Source organism: Echeneis naucrates, chromosome 11 (genome assembly GCF_900963305.1).
Source record: "Echeneis naucrates chromosome 11, fEcheNa1.1, whole genome shotgun sequence".
Lineage (NCBI taxonomy): Eukaryota > Metazoa > Chordata > Actinopteri > Carangiformes > Echeneidae > Echeneis > Echeneis naucrates.
In genome coordinates, this window is record NC_042521.1 from 18,475,251 (window position 1) to 18,498,872 (window position 23,622).

At 41.2% G+C, this 23,622-nt stretch overlaps 2 protein-coding genes across 2 annotated transcripts; one reads left to right on the forward strand and one right to left on the reverse strand.

Annotated features, from left to right (window-relative positions):
* Positions 1-1,268: 1,268 nt before the first annotated feature.
* On the reverse strand, positions 1,269-10,082 carry ngly1 (N-glycanase 1). Its single transcript, XM_029514327.1, has 12 exons — positions 9,894-10,082; positions 9,292-9,406; positions 8,942-9,157; positions 7,305-7,467; positions 6,978-7,197; positions 6,665-6,786; positions 5,458-5,603; positions 3,734-3,844; positions 3,462-3,635; positions 2,635-2,820; positions 1,947-2,124; positions 1,269-1,856 (listed from the first exon to the last, which is right to left on the reverse strand). The coding sequence occupies exons 1-12, from the start codon at positions 9,992-9,994 to the stop codon at positions 1,681-1,683; spliced, it is 1,908 nt and encodes a 635-aa protein (XP_029370187.1). The 5' UTR covers positions 9,995-10,082; the 3' UTR covers positions 1,269-1,680.
* A 214-nt stretch (positions 10,083-10,296) lies between these two features.
* oxsm (3-oxoacyl-ACP synthase, mitochondrial) lies at positions 10,297-16,457 on the forward strand. The gene is made up of 2 exons (XM_029514328.1): positions 10,297-11,493; positions 12,122-16,457. The coding sequence occupies exons 1-2, from the start codon at positions 10,505-10,507 to the stop codon at positions 12,522-12,524; spliced, it is 1,392 nt and encodes a 463-aa protein (XP_029370188.1). The 5' UTR covers positions 10,297-10,504; the 3' UTR covers positions 12,525-16,457.
* The last annotated feature ends 7,165 nt before the right edge of the window (positions 16,458-23,622 follow it).

The window sequence follows — 23,622 nt, forward strand, 5'->3', positions numbered from 1 at the left end:
AGGAAAAACCGACCAATCAGGAAACGGGTTTTCATAGACGCCGGTATCTTGACCAATAGGAAAACTCAACGTTAAAGCGCTCACGTCCTTTTTCTTCAACGCAAGATGGCGGCAAAAACCACTTAGGTCGAATCATCGAAAGACTGACCAGTGTAATATGTGCAAATGCGCAATATGCCGTAACCTTGTTCTGGACTTTACTACCAGATTGTAAAAATATCCTTATTATACCCGGCATATTTTCCAATATGCACTTTCCACTAACATTGTTATTAGTGTGTGTATTTAAAAATAATTGACTGTCTGTAAATACAGTTGTGCAGTATCAAACAAAGTCAGTATATATATGTATGTATGTATATATATATATATATATATATATATATATACATATATACATATATATATATATACATATATATATATATATATATATATATGGAGCAGCGCAGAAGGCCGAGAATTGACACCTAATCTTGATTACTTGTCTTTCTTTCTTTCTATTAGTTGTATTATTACCTGTAAGTATGATGGTCTTCACAATAATTTTTTTAAATCTCCAAACAGAGCAGGGTTTTCGTTCATGTCATAAATAATTAACGTTTTGTTTGGGTTTTTTTGTTCGTTTTTTTATCTTGGCTACATATAAATATTCTTAATGATGTAGTGCACATTTTACAATATCTGGTTTGGTTTAGGACCCTAACAAATATAGTTTGAGTCTGAGTAGCTTAAGAGTTGAATTGCAACAATGTACCTCGAGTTGGGCTTAACATCCAAACACCATTTGAAACATTGATATCAATCAAAAGAACATCTGTCAATTATAGCATAATATGAATTAATATTTTTGGAAGTTGATTTAACATATTTTGAAAGTATAAAGTGACTCGTGAATTGACCAAATGTGGCAGCAGCAACCTAATTTTGTCAAAAATAAGTGGAGGTGTGAAACATTTCTGCTCGGCAGGGTGTACGAGTGAATTCATTACATCGCATTCTTTTGAAAGGTGATGCACAGGTAGAGCAATAAACCTAGATGGTGCAAAACAAATCTCATATGAATCTGCAACTTACCAAATAGCAGAGTGATGGAGAAGATGAATATAAAATTTGCCTAAACTAAGCCATTTTCTAGATTGCTGTACAATTTTACATGATTACAGTAGTTTTGCTTTTCCTTTTTTTGTTTTTTTTTGCTGTTCAAACTATTTTAGTGAATAAAAATAAGAATGAATAATAAGAACAAAAGCAATCAAGTTCTGACCCTTTGAGTTTATACCCTGAAAACAGAGTTCTGTCACCTCAGGTATAGGGAACTAAATATTTTAACACAGACTGGCTGTATGGAATGTATCCATGCATGACAGACTATAGACACACTGACAGTGGAGGCATATGTAAGAAAACACTATGGCTTTATAGTTAGAACTCTTCACATGGAAACTGCATGTCTCGTGGGTTATTTAGCTTTCAATCCAATCAAAAGGTGCAAAACTCGGATTGTCATCCATTTATCATTAGACCATGCATATTTAATCATCATGGAGAATGACACAGTTCAGTGATTTTGCAACATACACCAATTTTAGAGCCCAAACATCCCTTTGAACAATTACCTCTGAACATGCCAGTGCAAACAAAAGTGGAAAGGTCCAATTTTTTTGTGTACAATAATTGTTAACCATCTTCTAGACGAATGAGGATTTCAAATGAAGACTCCTCTGTCTCCTTCAAGCTCTGTCTGAACAGCTGAGAGTGCTGCCACGATGTTTCCCCCTCTCCGCCACTAAGTTCTGCTACGATGATAAAGTCTGAAGAGCCGGACAGAGTAGGAAATGACTGCATCTTCCCATCTGATGGTTCAGACACAGGAGAGGACACTATCAGGATTAATCATGCCATTTAATTCAATTTTAACAACTTTATTTACTACACAACTATACCTCCAAAGAATTCTGTGGTCCCCTGCCCTGACTGTAAGTGCCAGCAGACTTTCCCTGAGTGGAAGGTCTCACTACTGGCCTTGACGGAGATAGACTTTATCTTCAGTCCCACTGAAGCCAAATCAAACTTCCAGCTGATTTGTCCTATAGGAGAACCTTCTGTCCGAGCAATGTACACCTTCAAAAAGAACAGTAGTATACAATTGGTCACTCATTTAATGGAATTAATGTAAATTCATCCACCATCAGTTTTCAAGCTTTACAAATGTTGTCATTTTAAATCACTCAAGAGCTTTTCATCATTTGAATCACAGGTTTCCAGACACTTTTTTAACAAAGAAAACATATCACTTAAAAAAAAAAAGAAATTCAAAATGTAATGAAAATGGAAAAAAGGCCAAACTTGAGTTGCTTGGTGGCTACTTGGGAATGGTGTTTTTTTTACCTTCATCTTTCACTGAAAAATAACTGTATTTAGAAATGTCTTCACTACTATTACATACTTCTAAATCAGATATTTAATATCACAATGTAGACAGTTTAGACTGAAAAATATTAGATTTGAACTTAACATTGTTCAGAAAGTTTTCCTTGAGATAAGTAAGAATTGTCTTTATCGTTACAAATAACAAAAAACTGAAGGATAGTTAATCTTAACTGGAATGCATGGCTTTGTTAAACATCGTACCATTTGCCAGTCACTTTCCACCTTTCTGAAGACTGACTCGGCCCTCCACACACACTGATCCCAGCTCTGAATGACCTCGTTGCCGTTTGATAGTCGACAGTATTGGTCTTTGGTGGAACTGTAGCACATATGAAGTATTCTGTCACTCTTCTCCTTTTCAGTGGGTGTAAACACGTAACCTGGAGTCTGAGAAAAACCACAAAGATGCACACCATCAAACACTGACTTCAAATCAGACATAAAAAAATTCTTCAAGTTCTGGCAATGTTAAGAATGATATGTGTAAAATTGAGGCCCAATCATGTTTACTGTATGCTAATTTGACATGAAAGCGTTTAAATAAACAAAAACTAAAATTTATATTGACCAATTTCATTCATAAAACATAACTTTGTCTTTTAGAATATACTTGACCTACCAGAGAGCCCAACTATGAAGACATGGATGGACATTACGATCGACATTTATAAGATGGAAAGAATAACGACACGTGTAAACTACAAAATGGACTTGTTTATGTCAGGTTGGAAGAAATGGATTAATTATGTAACACCAAGCAGGCCTGACTTTAATTTTGCAGACTTGGGATAGAATGTTATGTGTATAAAATAGACAATAGACATAAAATAGCAAAATGAAAACACTCCCTACAGGTTGAGGTTCATGTTATGTTATTTTTTTATTTTGGTTCTTTTCTGTTAAGAAAAAAGAGGGACACTCAGGTGGATTTTAGTCCAATGTACAACAAAGTAAATGTTTATTCGTATCAGTGAATGTTAATAAAAAGAAAAAAAAAAAGAGAAAAAAAAAGAGATAATATACTAGACCTGTGTTGAGGGCGCTCTAGTCTCCCCCCTTGCTAGCCTCCAGGCCAGAGAGCCAGAGTTGCGTCCTCCCAACTCTCCTGGTTTTGGCCTCTTTGGAGAAATGAACTCTACCAGCTCCACAAGCAGCCTCTCTGTCAGGACCTTCATTCTGTCTGAACTCAGGGACTGCTGTCTCTTCAGGGTCAGAGCAGACAGAATGTGGCTTCAACAGAGTCACTAGGGAGGTTTTACAGTAACAGTATTACATTAAGGGTTACAGAGTTCTGACTTACAGATGCATTCAGCCCATTAATGGTGTGAAGCAGCCAGGCCTCCTGAACACTGGTCCTTCTCGACAAAACCTCTGGATGTTTACAAGAATATCTCCATGTCACATCCACCACCTGTATCACACACAACATTCATTTAAGTAGCAATGTGGGGACAATCACTGACAAAAGAAAATCCCTAACCCCTTGATCTAATCTGAAATCTAAAACCAGCTCCCTTAGGTACACAGCAAAACTCAATTATCACCCTGACACTCAGCATGAAAATGATCACAGTTAGATGGCACATTCATTCTATGGCTCTCTTACAACAAAACTATCATCATAGTATTTATCATTGATAATTAAAGCACTGCATATAGCCAAAAGCACCAAAAGTTCTATGTCCAACCATCGATCTCCACAGCATGACTCCTGCACACAATTAACAGCATTGTGTGAGTGTGTGCACATATGTTGCTATTCCATGATCAATTTTATGAGGAGGACACCAATCTGAATCTGCTTTGGGGCCAGTGAGAATTCTACACAGTACTATTTCAAGGTTAAAAGGTTAATTTTTTGTCAATTACGTTTGTACATGTAACGAAATTTGGACTCCGGTTGGTAAGTATATGTTAAAATAACTCAAAAAATAACCTATGAAGTAATATATCATAATAATTACTCTATAAGTGTCAAATGGAATTCACTGGCCTAACAGTCTCTGGGTAGAAGCTGCATTTGAGCTGAGTTTTTCTGTTCTTAATGCTCTGCAGCTTCTTGCCTGAGGGGAGGGTGTCAAACAGTTCATGGGTTGGGTGGGTCAGATCACCCATGATACACTGCTCTTGCACCTGCTAATATAAATGTCTCAATGGAAGGAAGGTTGCTGCAGGTGAGCTTCAGCACCAGAGCAGTTCCCATTCCAGGAAGTGAGACGAGTGTACGCTCCACCAAAATTCTATGGAAAGCTGCAAGCACTGCAGCATTGAGGCTGGTTTGCCTGCCTATTATTTCCATATGAATGCATATTATATCTTGATTTGATCCAAAATACTTACTGCAAATTCGCCCAATATTTTTTTCTTCTGCATTTTAAATGATTGTTTCTTGTGTAATTTTGTACTTATTTAAATGCATCGACCAAGTGCCTTTTTTTGCCTAATTTTGTTGTGTGGAATCATACTACAACAATAAAGGCTTCTGATACTTCTGATTCTAACAGAAAAGTTTAAACTACCCTGCGGAGCTTTCAACACAAGATTGACAGGAAGGAATAAGTGCAATATTATTACTCTCCTCATTACTGTAAGGGACTCCAGTCTCTAAAATAGTAATATAACCATTGCTAATAGATTGCTAATACTATTGGCAATCTTGTTTTTGTCCTATGTAACCTATTTTATGATGATGTTTTGGTGAGGTCCTGGTCCTTGTTGTCTGAAGCTCAAACTGGGATGGCTGAGAAATTAGACCATGGAGGAGTACATTACAGCAGAGTCTCACATTGATGCTCCTGCTTAGAAACCTACCTCTGTGTCCACTACATCTACTTTTTACCACTTTTTTTGCATTTTCAGTCACTCACATGCTTGAACTTGCCAATTTCCTGCTTCCAAAACATCAATAATTCTGTAGTTTATCCCACCCACTGACAGGTGGCATTGTAACTAGATTGCCTTCACCTGTAAAGGGAAGCCAGTGTGATTAGTGTATATAAAACTACAGTAGTACGTTTCTCTGACCTGGTCCTTGGAGAAAGCCAGAACATAAGCCAGTTTCTTCCCCCAGCCGACCTCATACAGCAAAGGTTGATCACAGACATTCTCACAGGGGTCACAGTGCAACCACCGGCACTGAGACACAGAGTAGATCTCTGTCCACACATGGTCTGAAACACACCAGAGAATAACATCACACTACACAACTGTGTTGACCAAGAGTCAACATAAGAGATTTAAGAAGCCAAGTGTATTGTTATGTTATGTCATGTTAAAGGGATACATTTATTTATTTTTATTTGTTTGTTTTTCTCTCCAATAAAACATTATTCAGATTTTGTTAGGTTTTTTTTTTTACTTTATATTTTCAGCCTCATCCATGGAGAAAAGGCCTCCTTATGTTTTGTATACTTTTTCACAAACCCAAGATATGTATTATACAATCAAGAAGACTAAAATATAGTAAAAATATTACCCTTTTTGAATTTATTTTTTAAACCTTTATTTGTTTTGCCAATAAATGGGTTCAATTTCAAAGCAAAGTTTGTACTGCTACTTCAAGAATTAAATCAGTTGCATTTCTACTAATTTCCCTCCTTCAGCTTTTTTCCGATTTGGGTTTGCCACAGCAAGTCAGCTCCATGACTTGCATGATTAATTTGGCTGTTTCAAATAATGATTAATTATTCTATTGCTTATCATAGCTTATAAAACATACTATAAACATTTGGAAAATGTATGAACCACTAAAGTAGAGCTTTGGAGGGAGTTGGGAGTTTTCAAACCTGGAATCTAGTCATTGAAACCAGACTAGAGGTGAGGGTGAGAGCTACTTTAATGTCTAAAAAACATTTTGTAAACACATGAATAATATATGATAAAGAACAGCTGACTTACATTTGCTGAAAAGGTCACAACACCAACATTGTTCTCGTGTGATTAGAAGCTACTAGAAGAACCTATTTGCTTTTTCTACCAAATGAGGTTTAATTATTCCATGGGCTCATTTACTGTTTCCACCAGCACTGCAAATATCAAATGGATATCCAATAAAGACAAAAAAAAGATTATAATGCTCACATGACATCAGCTCAAGGACAGTGAGTTAGTGTACGTGTTTGACTTGGATGAAGATCAGATCACATTTAAGACAAAAAAAGTTAAAACCATCTTATTTCTTGCCAATGTATGTTTTTTCCTCTTAGAATTTAAAAAGCGATGGAACACATACCTGTGCTGTCCCAGATGTACCTGGCCTCGAGGCCAAGGGCTCTGCAGCACAGGGTGAAACAGTTAGCCCATTCCCCACAGCGCCCCCTCCTGGTTATCAAAAGCTTTTCAGGATTGTTGTACCTGGTATTAATAAGAAAAAGGAAACATACAAAAAGCAAATGTAATCAACTCAAGCAATTACAGCATTGTATTTTTTGTGGTTTGTGTTTTCAGCAGGCATATATGAATTATTAACATTCTAAGAAACTAACAATGAATTCCAAAATTAAAGTCTCTAAAATGTACAAGACATTAAAAACACACACACATACCTGGGGAATCTGGTAGACAGGCCACAGCTCTGACAGTAATGATTCTCCACTCTCTGAGCTCCCCAGCGGAGGTCATCAGTGCTGGGACTGAGGGAGCTGGCAGTCTGGGTTGTCCCTCCACAGCTGCTGCAGGGCAAATTGTCCACCCAGGAGAAGAAGTCCTGTTTGAACCATCTAAGCAACTCCAGGACCAGAAAGTCTTCTATTCCAAGCTTACATTCTACAAACAGGTACAGAAGTAACACACACTGAATAATTGTGGAAAGGAGCATGATTTGTTTGAGAGTTGTTTGCAGACGGTGTGATACAATAGCGAGGACATTTCACCTGAGTCGAGATCTTTAGCCTCTGTCAGCTTGTGTTGAGCAGCCATGGACAGTTGCTGGTAAGGGATGTGGCTCCGGGCTTTCTGCTGCAGCTCAGAGTTTTCATAGAGCATCACATGTTGGAAGTTAGACTGGAGAGTCACAAAGAAGCTCATACTGTTTTCCTGACAGAAAGACAAGTAAAGATCCAGGTCACTAATAAACTAAGTAATAATGAAGAGCAAAAAAACAGGATTCACAACTGTTAAATGACTGAGGCATTTTGTATATTGTTGTTCTCCAGAGAGATGGGGGGGTGGATGAAAGCTATTTAAATTTTTTGAAAACGAAGATGGTTCCTTTCATTAATCAATAAAATAAGAACAGTGTTTCATCATTAAAAGGTCTAATATTTCACTTTTCTCAAGTGTTGCTACCAATAAGACCTATCACAATCTAGTTTTCAACAATACATCACTAAGCCAGTGAATCAGCTGGCTGTTTTCTGAGTGACCTAATGAAAATATAGCAATTTGTCACTTAAAATTTCAGGGAAGCCAGCTATTGCTAGACTGGGTAATGGCTCAAGTTGACCTAGTAATGCTGAGTGGAGTGACTGTTCTGATGGCTGATTTTAAGGTTCAATTTCTGAATACAAGCAATCAGCATTTTTCTTTGGACTGAGACCTTTGATACTTTAGAGTCAAAGAACACAGAGGCACATTTAGACTATGTGGACCAAACTGTGAAAATACAAAAAAGCACAAGTAGCAGCACCCTAATTTAAACCCCACTATCAAAATCACTGTAGTCACCAATGAGTATATTTCAAGAGGAATTGGAAACTATATGTTTCATACAATCAAGCTGATGCAAATCGGAGGTGAAGCTCCCCCTCCGCTGTATATCAGTGGGGAGGAAGTTGAGTTTGTGACTTCTTTTACCAGCCAGGGATCCATCATTACAAACAATGGCAACATGACAACAGAGATAAACCAGTGACATGCCCTGACAGCCACTGTCTTGAAATCACCGTAGAAACCATTCATATTCCAGCCCATATTCCAAAGGACCAAACTCAGTATTTACAACACCTTGGTTCTCTCCATCCTCTGTGGAGCTGAAACTTGGCCTCTCAACAAGACCCCAACTGACAAAATTGATGATTTTGACTCGAGAGTGCTACACACAATAGAGCGTATTATATGGCATAAGTGAGTTTCCAACATCACCCCTCATACCCAATAGATTGATGCTGTCACTAAAGGCCTGCACCTTTTGGGCTTGTCACTGGCTGAGGCCAAGACCCTGGCACTGGATTGAGCCTGATGGAGAGGACTGGTGAAAGTGACTGGCTCTACACATGGCACAGCCCCCGTAACTGAGCAGGAGACCCAATGATGATGAACTTCCATCTCTGTCTGTTCCTGGTCTGGCAATATGCATAGTACTTATTGGGCTTTTTAGTTACTAACATAAGATGTTCACATATATTTGTGTAGTCTTCACTTCAAATTAAAACAGATCTGAGTTGGCAAAGTAAGTTCCATTGAGTTTAGCCTTCGCTGCTACAATAACACTATGGCTATGTGATATAAATTTTGTATATATTTAGTCAGTGTTTCTTGTGTTTAAATGAGGAACTGGTAACATCTTTACCAAGGATGATGGATGTGGAGGTAGTGAAACTGGCTGAACAGAAGGAGAAGCAGAAGAGCTCTGTGGCTGTGACGCTGACGCTGAGGCAGCCTCAGCCATGGGTTGGACAAGCTGTCCTCCCTGTAGCCTCTGATCCCTTTCTGCTGCTATGGACTCTCTGATGAGCTTCAGATGTTCCACTGATGCAGACTTGGGGAACACCAAGTGGGTCTCAGCCTAAAAAGGGGTACAACTGATTATATTATTTACTCAGATAGACAACTGATGACAAAATACATCTCAGGCAAAGCGGCAACACAATAGCAGCTTTGTAGGGTTGTCTTAAGTGCTTTTTTTTTTTTTTTTTTTACCTCTTCAAATCCCATCTCGAAGAGACACTCCACGGCTCCTTTGACGGGCAACAACTTGGTTGAAAAAGTAGGATTACCTATGCGGATCGACCTGTACTTTTCTTCATTGGGATACCTGAGGGGAGGAAGCATCAGATAAGGAGCTGCAGTCACAGGTTGTTATCCGTACCGTTTATTCCTCTGGAGCAATCTCATATTAGAATGGGCTAACATTGATTTGTTAGGATACACACAATTGATTCCTTTGTGTCATTAGCTTTAACCTATGAGTCACGTACATGCATAATCAGCCTAAAACCTTGAAATGCTCCGACATCACGGCAGGTCCGTGGGTGGGCCTTTACTCACTAACCAAGCCAAATACATGACTGATTTTTCAGACAGTTTAGTTTAATCCTGTGTATCGGGCGGGGCGCAGTACAACCAGCCTTGACGGCTTTTATACCGTCTCTTTTAGACTGAGAATTCGACATGATATGAGCTCCTGATGGGTTTAAGTTACAGGTAGTTTCTAAAACAATTTTCGTTTAACATAAAACACCTCAACTGACAGGACAGCGGCGCATTGCTTTGCTTTGGTGACTTCACGGCCGTAACCGTACCTCAAAATATTATCGGCGTATGTTAGTAACAACTTGGCGACGTCCAGGAAGACTTCGTTTGGATTCTCACACAATGCTGTGACTGCCGGTGACACAGCCATCCCCGGTATTTGTCTTCCAAACAAGTAGTCCTTGTACTTTTGAGTCTTATAGCTAACCCTAATGCTAATGCTAATAAAACAACTTCGGCTGAGCTGCTTTGGGTCCTTTTGAGTAGAGCTGCCCCGTCTACGCCTGAATAAATGTTTGCCGTTTTAAGAGTATTGTATAAAATTTTCTTCTCAGTCAAAGATATTGTGATTTTTTTTGTTGTTTTATTAGTTTTAAGGCTCTTTTATCGCTCTAATCATTCTTCAAACTGAACATTTTCACGATAAAAGCGAGTGGGGCTAAGACAGGCGTTTCAACGTAACCTGTAAGTTTAAGGCCGACCCGATGAACGGATAGTTGTAAGTGCTGTGTTATGTTGTGTGGATAAACCGACCGCTACCCATTAGATCGTCTCTCTGACAGGAAGCTATTGCCGTAAATATGTTTACATTTTCTCTCCCTCATGCCAATAACGCATTCACATAACCTTAAGCTAACTACAAAAGTTGAAAGACATCAACATGTCTGCTCTGTCACTGTTCTGTTGGACCAAACTCCTGAGGCCACACAACATAAAGACATTTTCTTTGAAGACTGTCCGTGTTTGTCCAAATCAAGAATCCAGGCGTCACAGCTCAGGACAGCAAAGAAGGAGGGTTGTTGTTACTGGGATAGGGTTGGTGTGTCCTCTGGGGACTGGGACAGCTCTGCCCTGGAACCACCTGATCAATGCCCAGAGTGGGATTGTTGCTTTGGACTCAGAGGAGTACAGGACTGTCCCCTGTAAAGTGGCCGCTCTAGTAACCAGAGGGACTGGAGAGGGTCAGTTTAATGAGGCAAGGTTTGCTTCTCGCGGAGAGATCAACAGCATGTCACCAGCCACAGTGATGGCCCTCGGAGCTGCTCAACTCGCTCTGGAGGACTCAGGATGGTACCCCCACGCCCCAGAGGAACAACTCAACACAGGGGTGGCAGTTGGTATGGGCATGGTGTCACTGGATGAGATAGCCCTCACCTCCACTGCTTTCCAGGAAAGGGGCTATAACAAAGTGAGTCCCTTCTTTGTGCCTCGTATATTGGTCAACATGGCTGCTGGGCACATAAGTATCAAACACAGATTAAAGGGTCCCAATCATGCTGTGTCAACAGCGTGCACAACAGGTGCACATGCTATAGGTGACGCAGCCAGGTTCATTGCCCATGGAGATGCAGATGCTATGGTCACAGGGGGAACAGAGTCCTGTGTAGGGCCGCTGTCAGTAGCTGGTTTTGCAAGGGCACGTGCTCTTGCCACCAAATGGAACAACAATCCTACGCTCGCGTCAAGACCCTTTCACCCAGAGAGAGATGGCTTTGTGATGGGAGAAGGAGCCGCTGTGCTGTTGCTAGAGGAACTGGAACATGCTGTGAAGAGAGGAGCCCGAATCTACGCAGAGGTCCTCGGCTATGGACTCTCAGGAGACGCTAGTCATATCACTGCACCCACTGCAGACGGGGACGGGGCTTTCAGGTGACCCATTGTTGGGTTTTCAGATCAGATGAGTTGTTGTTTGTTTGTTTTTGTTTTTTCTTAAGTGAGAAGGAATGATTTTGGGTTGTACTCCACATTCCACCATAAAATAATGACAAAAATGTCATGATTATTTCAAAGGCCACAGTTAGTCATTAAAGCAATGGTTCGTCATGTGGGGCTCAGAAACCCAGAGACATTGCATGTTAAATTTGAGGGTGAATAACTGAATTAGAGGGAAGGATATATTCATGCACATATATACACATGGCTCCTGAGAAATACATCTTTAATGGTGTCCATCTGCTGTTTGATGATGCATAAAACATTCTATACAGTTGGGGGGACATTACTAAAAATGGGTCAATAAAAATGAGCGAACAAATACCCCTGTTAGATGGATTGATGGGGAAAATAAACAGAGGGTGGATAGGGGGCCACTAAATTTGCAATTTGCCAACCAGACTTGGTAAACATGATATGTGAACCAAACCCAGGACTCAAAACCACCTCCTGCTGTGAGGCAATAATGCACCACTATCCCACCCTACTAACAGATATAATTGCTTAGTAAACATCAAAATTGATCTAAATTAGCACTCTCACCATCTCGCCACTGTCTTCACAGGTGTATGTCTGCAGCCCTCAGAGATGCTGGTGTCTCTCCAGCAGAGGTCACATACGTGAATGCTCATGCCACGTCCACAGTGTTGGGTGATGCGGCTGAAAATGCAGCCATCAAAAGGCTCTTCCAGCAATACACTGACAGCCTGGCTGTCTCCTCCACCAAGGGAGCCACGGGGCATCTGCTTGGGGCAGCTGGTGCTCTGGAGGCCGCGTTCACCGCTCTGGCCTGCTACCATGGGGTCCTACCCCCCACTCTCAACCTGGACCGCACTGAGCCACAGTTTGACCTGAATTATGTTCCCTGCACAGCGCAGTCATGGCAGACACAATGCCGGAGGGTTGCTCTCACAAACTCTTTTGGATTTGGCGGCACCAATGCCTCACTGTGCCTTGCCAGCGTCTGAAAGGAGTGTTTGACTTTTTATTAGATCAGATGTTTTCTTTACCTCTGGTTATTGACTATGCATCAGTAAAATCAGTGATCATTCCTGTTACTGCTTGGCTCTTGAATGATGAACTAATTACATCAGAAAAGTAAATTTAGATTTTTTTTTCTCTGAAATGAAACCTTTGCAACTGCAAAGATTAAAGTTTCTGAGGAGATGTGCTGTTTTTTGTTTTTTTGTTGTTGAGTTTTGTTTTTTTTTTTTTTTGTTTTGTTTGTTTTTACATGACATGGTTTATAAATCTGTTTGATGGATTGCAAAAATTTTAAGTGGGTTATGGTCAGTCAAACAAAGTAATTGGGCTACAATACATCCTAACCTGAGCAGCAGGGCAGGATAGTGGTTGGCCCTGTTGCTCTGTGCAGAGTTGTATGTTCTCCCCATATCTGCATGGGTTTCATCCAAGTACCCCAAGTACAAATACATGCATGTCTAGGTTAATTGGTGGCCCTAAATTGCTCCTTGATATGGATGCAAGAGGTTGGTCGTCTGTGTCTGTCTCTGTATGTTGTCCCTGCGATTGACTGGTGACCTGTCCAGGGTGTACCCCAACTTTGCCAGTGGAATTGGCTCCAGCACCCCCCCGGCCCAGAAATGGATAGGCGGTGGAAAATAAGTGAGTGAATGAGTAAATCCTCACTCGCAAGGGGAGAGAGAATAAGGAGCACATACAATATCAGGAAAGAGTGAAACCAGAGGGAAAATTTTCAGATGTTTCAGTTTATTATGGTATAAAGCAGAAAAAAACATTTACTTAACAAAGAAGTTTAAACAAGTTTTTTTATTATTATTTTTTTTTTTGCTTGGAATGAATTTAGAAATGATTTGGACCAATTTACTACTGAATTTACCTCATATCCAGTTCTTATATGTAAAACCTTAAAAGTTAGTGCTTATTGTCACATCCTGATTTTATAACTACAATGGAATAGGAAAAAAAATTTCAAATACAAAAGACAAAGTCTACACTAAAATCATATAAATTTAGAATACAGAGAACATATTAATTTTTCATTCAGTACATGAGGCAAATTAGGATACTTCCAGGAGTGGGAAACTTGCGGGAACAGGAAGTAAGGTGACTTGAAACGAGACAAAATGCGAGTATAAAAATAAAACAGGAAGTGGCACACAAACACACAGGAGACAGAGGCAGGGAGGGCCCAATTTCCAGGTCATGGGGGTGCTGGAACCAATCCCAGCTTGAGTTTGCATGTTCTCCCTGTGCCTGCATGGGTTCCCTTCGGGTACTCCGGTTTCCTCTAAGCATCCAAAGACATGAATGTTTAGGTTCATTGGTGACTCTAAATTGTCTGTTGGTCTGAGTGTGCCTGGTTGCTCGTCTCTAACTGTCAGTGTGTCTTGGCCGTGTGATGGGCTTATGGCCTCTACAGCATGTGTTCTCCCTGTTGTGTGGGTAACCTTCAGTTTTTCCAGCTTTCTCCAACACTTTAAAGAGCATTAAGTTAAGTGATGACTCTAAATTGCCGGTGGGGAGAGATTTGAGTGTGATTGAGTGTTTGTCTACATATATTAGCTCTGTGATAGACAGGGTGAACCCTGCCCTTAGCCAGTGTCAAAAGAGATTGCCCACTGCAACCCTGTCTGGAAAAAGCTGTATAGATAATGGATGGAGGTGTGACCACAAGTTAACAATCAGTAGGTGCAATATCATCAAGTCTCAAAGAAGGAATGGGATCCAACATACACTTCTTGTCACTTCATTTATATTCTGAAAACTAGATCCAAATATTTGTACTTGTATTTGTCTGAAAGAACCTAGATTGTACAGTTTATCCTCTTGGGAATGTAAAAATAAAATGCTGTTTTTATCGATGGCTTATCCAACTGACAGAACAACCAAAAACTGTAGATCCTCTAGAGTCCACTAGAGTCTGGTTCCAACAGTGAGTCAGTCCCCTCACACTCCCATGATAGCAGAAATAAGCCTGCTTACACCCTGGTGCAAAAACAGTGCTGTTTTCAATAACTGATTTAATTCATCCTAATAGTTATTCCAATGACAACTCTATCAGGTACTATAGTATATCTATAATATTCCAATGGTGCCTTTTTGCTTTGATGGCTTTGATATATAGTTCATGTCCTGCACTGTATATGGGTGGATTGGAGCCCTCGCTCTGTGTTTCACTTGATGAATACTGTACCATCATGACTTAATTTAATAACATGATGTAAAGCTGGAACTAGATGATGTATTACTGTACAGGGGAATGTCTTCTCAGACCCATTTTTAGAGAGCAGAGTTTTTTATTATCTCTTCTGGATGTCTCATCCAGCTAATGAATAAATCAATTATTCATCAATTTTTTAATTTGAAATAATCTGACACAGATAAATGAGGAAACACAAGCCGTTTTTCAGGTTAGAAGGGAAAGCCCAGCATTTTTATCTGGAATATTTTGGCTTCAGTTCAAACATTCAAGGGCATGTGTCAGTGATTTTCAGCAGTTTATTACTCTTTGTTGTTCATCTTGGCAGGATGAGCTGACATGCACCACTCTTTTGTTGTACATCAGGTCAGAAAGTAGCACAGCCAGAGGGCTGGGATTCCTTACTTTTATTGACTCGAAATTCACATATGCACATGATGATCAAACGTATAAGTGATGTTCTCTGAGAGGCAGCTCTGAATCAAGACTCTGTCTTCCTTGGTTCTCTGAAAGTTTAGGGTAACCACATCTTTCCTCTCCATATAAATAGTATCATAGCATATCTTATCCCCCTTTCTCTTCCCTTTTTTCATGCCTGCCATATAATTAGGACATATCGAAGCTGAATTATGATCACCATAGCAACAGAGTCAGCTAGTATTCCTTTGATATCACCCTGTCCCACCGGGAGCAAAGCTTATCACATGTTCTAAAATTAGAGCTCGCCTCTCTCTGTGGCATATTCTAGATAGCCTTCATGGTTCAGGTCCAGTGTTAGCATGATCTTCATTCATGGAATTCTGGAATTTCAGTTTGTTACACTTTTTGTTGAACACGTAATATTCTTCATATTTTTTGGCATTGTGTGCATATAGGGCATTGCTGCATTAATTCATCCTCCACTGCTGACATTTGGCAAGGGTGGGACAGTACGTCCTGGACAGATCACAGGTCCCTTCCTGGGCCAACCCATTGAGACAAATTGAACAAACAACCACTCACAGTCACACTCAGACCTACTGGAAATTTTTAGTAACCAAACAACTAGAAAGGCATGTTGTGGCAGTTTTTCCAGGCACAGGTAATACCGTATTAGCATACTACACCATCATCCATTACACAGACCACACATTAGCTAGGCATGCTATTCCTAGTTTGGTGGGTGCACACACTGAGCTACATATAACATCTTAGTAAGCTGTACCATTTATGACCAGAAAGTTTCTGGAATCATGCACAAACACATTTATTGTTTGGCTTATCTCTTTATTATTTCAAGATTGGAGATAATAAGCTTGTATCTAATTATTTCTTTCTTTCTAATATTTCTTTCTTTACCACAGTGCTTCCTGGTGCTGGGCAGTAACAAAATACCCAAGGCTTGTTTCAGGCTGTCTTTTATAATGCCTGAGTAATGTGTAGGGAGCATGCCTGGACCATCTTACTGGACCATACCAAATGTGGGGTTGAAATGGGATTATGAATACATTTCTGAATTGAGCCCTTGTGCTAATGTTAACTGCCTTCAGGTGTGGAAAATATGTAAATTGGTTTTGCAATGATTTTGGATATGTAAAATGGCCCATGGGGTTAATTGATTATTTGACCCACCCAATTAAGGGTGGTATTTTGGTGGACACTAGGGTCTATGCCTCTCACCCAGCAGGGCTGTGAGCTGAGGGCATTATTGCTTGTACGCATTTTCCTGGACTGTAGTTTAAGGACAATAAAGCACTTCATCTCTTTTTTATTGAATAGATTCTATTTTGCAGCCTTTTTTTCAACATTTTAAGGTTGGACTACACCTTTTTCAGATAGCTTTCCGGGACGCTACGCTCACTCTATTGCACCTTCTGCACAAGCGGTGGAGCAATATAATATCCGATGTGGAGTCTCCTGCCACAGACCTGGCCGACACACTCCCGTCGATGTGTCCGAATGACATTGGAATAGCTGGAAATGCTCTTGCTGCACAGCACCAGGGCTAGACCAAAATCAACAACCCCAGCCAGGACTTGGTCTGATATCGCCCGTTGTACCAGAGTTCCAGCAGGAAATTAAATCTGAAAGCGCCAATGCTCACTCCACCACTCAAAGTTTCATTACACAAAAGATATGATCCATTGACTCCAAATAATGTCTGATGATGAATGCAAAGCAGCTAAATCTGTGAACACTGCAAGGGCAAAAACCTAAGAAACAGCCCCAAACTCAGTCAAGGGACATCCAAAACACAAGGAAAAACCCCAAACCCGCTACCAGGCTGAGGGATGGAAAAAACATGAGCAACACCACATCAAATGAAACAGACACAGTTGTCATTGATGACTCAATAACCTGGCATATAAAAATGGCTAAAACTAAAAATCTAGCTCTAGTTGATACATCGGTCAGGGAGCTGATAGTGATATTTGAGACCATTCTCTCTTCATCTTCATCTATCTCGCTCATCTTTGTGGTAAGCGTGTTGCGTCATTTCCAGTCACTGGCGGTTGTGCCCTCTGCTGTGCTCTGTGTCATCTCGTGCGTTGTTTCCACTGTTCTTCTGCTATTATTTCCTGATTCACTCAATTAATCCGACAGCAAATTATTGTCACACCACCACTAGGTTTAAAAGTCAATATCTCCCCTTTCTCCAAAGATTATAACCGGTTCTGCTCCTCCACTAATCAAACTACCCGATTAACAATGTCCTCTAGCTCTCTGTCTCCGCTCTCTGTTCCTCCTTCTCCTCCTCCTCTCCTCTCCTGTTGTGTGTGCCTCATGTGTAGTTATTCTTCTGCCTCCTTTTATGATAGCACCTCTTGTCATAGATGTAGGATGATGGTAGAAATGGAGGCGAAAATTAATGAGTTAGAATCACGGCTCCGCACTTTAGCTAGCCCAACTTATGCTAGTGTAGCTAGCCTCCCCCCTGTAGCCGGTGCGGGCCGACCTGGACGAGCTCATACGGCAGCCGAGATAGTTTCCTCCCCCCCAGTGGCTCCCGAGCAGCCGGGATCTAGTCAGGGCGGCTGGGTGACTGTCGAGACAAGAGGCATAGTCGTAGGCAGCAGCCCCCGGTTCGCCACCGACCAGTTCGCGTTTCCAACAGGTTCTCCCCTCTCAGCAACACACCCGCTGAAAAGCCGACTCCAGTGATTGGCGATTCTATTCTGAGGAACGTGAAGTTAGCGACACCAGCAGTCATAGTGAAGTGTATCCCGGGAGCCAGAGCAGGCAACATCCAATCTTATCTGAAACTGCTGGCTAAGGGTAAACGTAAATATGCTAATATTGTTATTTACGTTGGCAGTAACGACATCCAACTTCGCCAGTCGGAAGTCACAAAAATTAACGTGGAATCAGTGAGTACTTTTGCTAAAACGATGTTGGACACTGTAAGTTTCTCCACCCCCCTCCCCAATCGGACTAGTGATGACATGTACAGCCGCATGTCGTCATTTAACCGCTGGCTGTCGAGGTGGTGTCCCGAAAACAACGTGGGCTACATAGACAACTGGAAGTCTTTCTGGGGGAGACCTGGTCTGATTAGGAGAGATGGTGTCCATCCCACCGTGAACGCGGCCGCTCTCATTTCTAGGAATATGGCTGATTTTATTAGAAATCCAAAACCCTGACAGTCCCAAGTCAAGACCAGGAGGCAGAGCCGCAGTTTAGCACGCTCCTCTGCACCTCAGTCAGAGTGGTCACCTGCTGAGAATAGAATAGAGTCTCTGTCTATGTTTAGGTCTATAGAAACTGTCTGTCCCCCAACCACCTAAATTTAGAAAAGTTAATAAACCCAAATTAAACAGAAGAGGAGCTAAAAACAAAAACTTAACTGAAATGAAAACAGCCACAAAGTCAGTCTCAAATAACACTGCGATCAAATGTGGACTGTTGAACATTTGATCATGATCATCAAAATCTCTACTAGTAAATAATCTCATTGCTGATCATCATATTGATTTATTTTGTATAACTGAAACGTGGCTGCAGCAGGATGAGTATATTAGCATTAATGAAGCTACACCCCCAACTCATGTTAACTTTCATATCCCTTGCACCACAGGTCGAGGAGGGGGGGTGGCTGCAATATTTCAGTCAAGCCTATTAATCAACCCCAGACCAAAATCTGGCTGCAGGTCTTTTGAAAGCCTCACTCTTAGTCTTTCCCACTCGGACTGGAAAGGTGAAAAAACTGTTCTGTTAGTTACAATATACCATCCACCTGGTCCGTACTCAGAATTCCTATCAGAGTTTTCTGAGTTTATATCAGAGTTAGTACTCAGTACAGATAAAATCATTATACTGGGAGATTTCAATATACATGTTGATGTAGAAAGCGACAGCCTTAGTTCTGGGTTTCTTTCCCTACTAGACTCAATTGGCTTTTCCCAGCATGTGAATGAACACACTCACTTCTACAATCATATCCTTAATCTTGTTCTAACATATGGCATTGACATTGACAAGCTAACAATTCTTCCCCAAAACTCTCTCCTGACTGACCATTACCTTATTACATTTGAGTTTACTTTAATGGGCTCCACAGCATTGAGGAATAAATTCAGCTATAGAAGATGTTTATCTGAAGCTGCTGTGCCTAAATTTAAAGAGAACATTCGGTCATCAATCCCAACAATGCCATATCTGAATTCAAATGAGGATTTCTCCCATACGCAGGTTGATGACCTTGTGACTAGCACTATGGCCACACTGCGTTCGAATCTCGACAATGCAGCCCCTCTCAAAAAGAAAGTATTCAATCTGAGGAGGCTGGCTCCCTGGTATAATTACCAAATCCGTGCCTTAAAGCAGACCTCAAGGAAATTAGAAAGAAATTGGCGTTCCAGTAAGTCAGAAGAGTCTCACAGAGCCTAAAAACATCTCTCCGCAGTGCTAGAAGTTCATACTACTCAGCACTCATAGAAGAAAACAAGAACAACCCCAGGTTTCTCTTCAGCACTGTAGCCAGGCTGACAGAGAGCCATAGCTCAGTTGAACCAGTGATCCCCTAAACTCTAAGCAGTGATGATTTTATTAACTTTTTTGCAGATAAAATTCTCACGATCAGAGAGGGTTAGGGTTAGTTAGTTAATTTATCAGCTCTTGCCTACGTTAGATAAAAATCTCCTACTGAATACAGCAACTCCTGAATCAGCTGCAACGCCTCTTACATCTGGAATCATTCTCACCTCTGAATCTCTCAGAGCTAGCTTCTATAGTTTCATCATCCAGACCGTCAACCTGTCTATTAGACCCAGTATCAACTAGCTAGCAACTAACTTCCACTGCTATGCAGACGATACTCAGCTGTACCTATCAATTAAGCCAAATTAAGTCACTCAGATAGTCAGACTGCAGGCATGTCTTGAAGACATAAAAGTCTAGATGACTGGAAATGTTTTACTTCTCAACTCTGACAAAACAGAAGTTATTGTACTCGGCCCTAAGCACCTCAGAAAAATCTAATCTAATCTAATCATCTCATCAGTCTGGATGGCATGACTTTGGCTTCCAGCTCCACTGTAAGAAACCTTGGAGTAATCTTTGACCAGGACATATCCTTTGTCCCTCACATAAAACAAGTTAGTCAGGCAGCTTTCTTCCACCTGAGAAACATTAGGAAAATCAGAAACATCCTTTCTCAGGATGATGCAGAAAAACTAGTCCATGCATCTGTAACTTCTAGGCTGGACTACTGTAATTCATTACCATCTGGATGTCCTAAAAGGCATTCAGTTGATTCAGAACGCTGCTGCACGAATATTAACAGGAACTAGGAAAAGAGATCATCTCTCTTCTGTGTTAGCTGCTCTTCACTGGCTGCCAGTAAAATATAGAGTAGAATTCAAAATCCTTCTTTTAACATATAAAGCTCTTAATGGCCAAGCTCCATCTTATCTGAGAGAGCTCATAGTTCCTTACTGTCCTAGTAGGCCACTCCGCTCTCTAGATGGAGGTTTACTTGTGTTCCTAGAGTCTCCAAGAGTAAATCTGGAGGCAGATTGTTCAGTTATCAGGCTCCTCTTCTATGGAACCAACTTCCAGTATCGGTCAAGGGGGGCAGACTCTTTAGTCATTTTCAAGACTGGGCTTAAAACTTTCCTGTATGACAGAGCTTATAGTTAAAAAGTTAAAGTCCTCTACTCTTTAGCTATGCTGCTATAGGCCTAGACTGCTGGGGGACTGCTTCTCTCTCTCTCTCGCTGTCTGTCTCTCCCTGTCACCCTCTCTCCCCCTCTCCCTCTTTCTCGCAACCTCCCTCTCGCTTGCTCTCCTTTCCTCCCCCCGTGCATGCACTGATAAGAACCATCCTTCTTAAAAAACACAGTTTCACCCAGTTCTAAGTATTTATACTGCATTTACTAACCATGTTCTGCCAAAGTCTCTGTCTCTCCCAGTTCCTCTCCTCTCTCTCCCTGTCCTCATCCTGCAGGTGGTGACTCATCTCCATCCCATGTTCCTGCAACACCTGCTGGTCCCATATTTCATGAATTCTGTACTACAGCTCAACTCCATGAACTTCATGCAGCAACATGTTCCTGAATATACCCTCCCCCCAATGTCTATCTCCCACTCTCAACCCAACCGGTCGAGGCAGATGGCCACTCCCCCTAAGCCTGGTTCTGCTCGAGGTTTCTTCCTCTTAAAGGAAGTTTTTCCTTGCCACTGTCGCCAAGTGCTTGCTCATCGGGGGATCTGTTGGGTCTCTTTAAATAATTTTATAAAGAGTTTGGTCTAGACCTGCTCTATATGTAAAGTGCCTTGATGTAACTTTGTTATGATTTGGCGCTATACAAATAAATCTGATTTGATTTGATTTGACCATTCTATCAATCCACCCAGATGGCATGAGGAGTATGATGCACATAGGGTCTTTTGACATCCTGCATAAGAACACTGGCTCTGAAATAATTTAGAGAGTCTTTTCTCTGCTACTGTAGAGACTGCACCACTGTGAAGCACATCATGTTCCATCTCAGGCCCCACGTTTCTCTCTTTTCACTATTACCAATTAGCCTCTGTGTCTGCTTTTGGGTCCACTTACCAACCCCTTACGTCGCGTAAAGCTGAATACTGATTCCAGTCCCATATCAGTCCTAGCTTTACTAGATCTCAGTGCTGTGTTTGGCACTGTAGATCACAGAATCCTGCTGCACAGGTTGGAAATTGGGTTGGACTTTTCTGGAGCAAATACATCTCTCTGGACCCTGTTTTCAGTCAGAGTGCCCGCTTTGCACAGGCCAAAGGACATGTGCGCAATACAGCTGCAATGTAAGATGTCCAGTAAAGTTTAGGATGCATCTAGATAGCTTTCTATTGAAGATAGTGTAGTGTATGACAGGGTGAAGGGTGCTAGCCTGCGTGTATATGTGCTAGTGCGTCAGGATTTCTGCAGCCTTAGGAAAACACCTGGTAACCAGTTCTTTCTTACTGTCATGTGTACTGCCACCCGATTCCCTGAAACAATGAGTTTGTGCTCACACACATAGCTGTGTGTTTGCCAAGCATGACTTCTCCTACTGTGATTCACCACAGAAGTCCAGCGACCCGCAGGTCACCCATGAACCTCCTCTGTCAAATAGCAAGGGTGAAAAACAATTCTTTTTACTGGCACAAGCCTGGTCACATAGTAGCACACTGCTTGGCTTTGAAGTGCAAGCAGAAGGCTACACCCTCTGAGCAACCAAAAGGGGTGGGGCTTAACAAGACAATTTCTCCCAGTGGTCAGCTGGCCGTTCAGACCGAGCCAAGTGCTTCAAACTATTCATCTCCACTACTTTTGTTTCCCTCACAGGAAGAGCATAGGACCAGCGCCAGTCACTGTGCTGCATGACAATGGGGGTTCTCAGTCCTTCATCCTCTTTCGTGTCTTGCCCCTGGGTGGAGGATCAGCCTGTGACGTGAGTGCTGTAGTTAGAGGTATTGGGATGGGTTCTCCACCAAGATCACATGAAATCAACGTTTGCATCAGATATTGCATAAAATCAATATTTAATCATACATGGAATATTATAGGTCGAAACTGGTGAATGTGGTGAATTGAAAATTCACATTCATCTAGGTGCAATCCTGCAGGACTTGGAAGTGAATAAAATAAGAACATCATTCAAACAGGTAAGGCTCTAGTGTTGGGGACCGATCAGGCATAACATTCTGACCACTGACAAAGTGAAGTGAATAACAAATAGGTGGGATATATGGGACAGCATGGGAACATTTTGTTTTCAGGCAAGCAGAAGGATTTGAGCAAGTTGTAATGGCTAGATTACTTGGTCAGAGCATGTCCAAAACTGTAGCTCTTGTGGAGCGTTCCAGGTCTGCAGTAGTCAATATCTATCAAAAGTGGTCCAAGGATGGAACAGAGTTAAACTGATGACAGGGTCATGGGCAGCCAAGGAGAAAGAAGGCTGGCCTGTGTGATCTGATCTGACATACAAGCTACTGTTGCTCAAATTGCTGAGGAAGTTCGTGTAAAGTTCATGTAGTTATAAAGTTTTTTTGTTGGACTTTGTTTACTGTAAATGAAGACTTTAATTTATCTGATCTTTTTTTGCATCAGGGTCCTCTTTTGTGATTTGTGACACCAACACTGTAATTGTCTTGTTCTTTTTGTTAAAAGAAAATCACCCCTTTTCAAAATTAAAATGCTGAATAAAATACGTTTTAATAAACCTCTTGGCTCAGTGGCAAAACTTCTGTAAACTCAACTTAAAGCCCAAAAAGTCCAAAAAGTATATTTTTTCTTCTGGATTTCTCTTCTTAATCTCCCCCCTCCTCTGCTCCTCTCCTTCCTTTCCCCCTCTTCTCCACACATTTTCCCTCTCTCCCTCCTCCCTCTCCTCCACTCCACTCCTCTCCTCTCTCTACTCTCCTCCTTCTAGTTTGCTACT

Coding starts and splice junctions, on each gene's coding strand:
- ngly1 (XM_029514327.1), bottom strand. CDS start 9,994: ATGGCTGTGTCACCGGCAGTCACAGCATTGTGTGAGAATCCAAACGAA. Junction 2,821..3,461: donor CTAGAGCGCCCTCAACACAG/GTCTAGTATATT, acceptor GGTTTTTCTCAG/ACTCCAGGTTACGTGTTTAC. Junction 2,125..2,634: donor TGGAAAGTGACTGGCAAATG/GTACGATGTTTA, acceptor TTCTTTTTGAAG/GTGTACATTGCTCGGACAGA.
- oxsm (XM_029514328.1), top strand. CDS start 10,505: ATGTCTGCTCTGTCACTGTTCTGTTGGACCAAACTCCTGAGGCCACAC. Junction 11,494..12,121: donor GACGGGGACGGGGCTTTCAG/GTGACCCATTGT, acceptor CTGTCTTCACAG/GTGTATGTCTGCAGCCCTCA.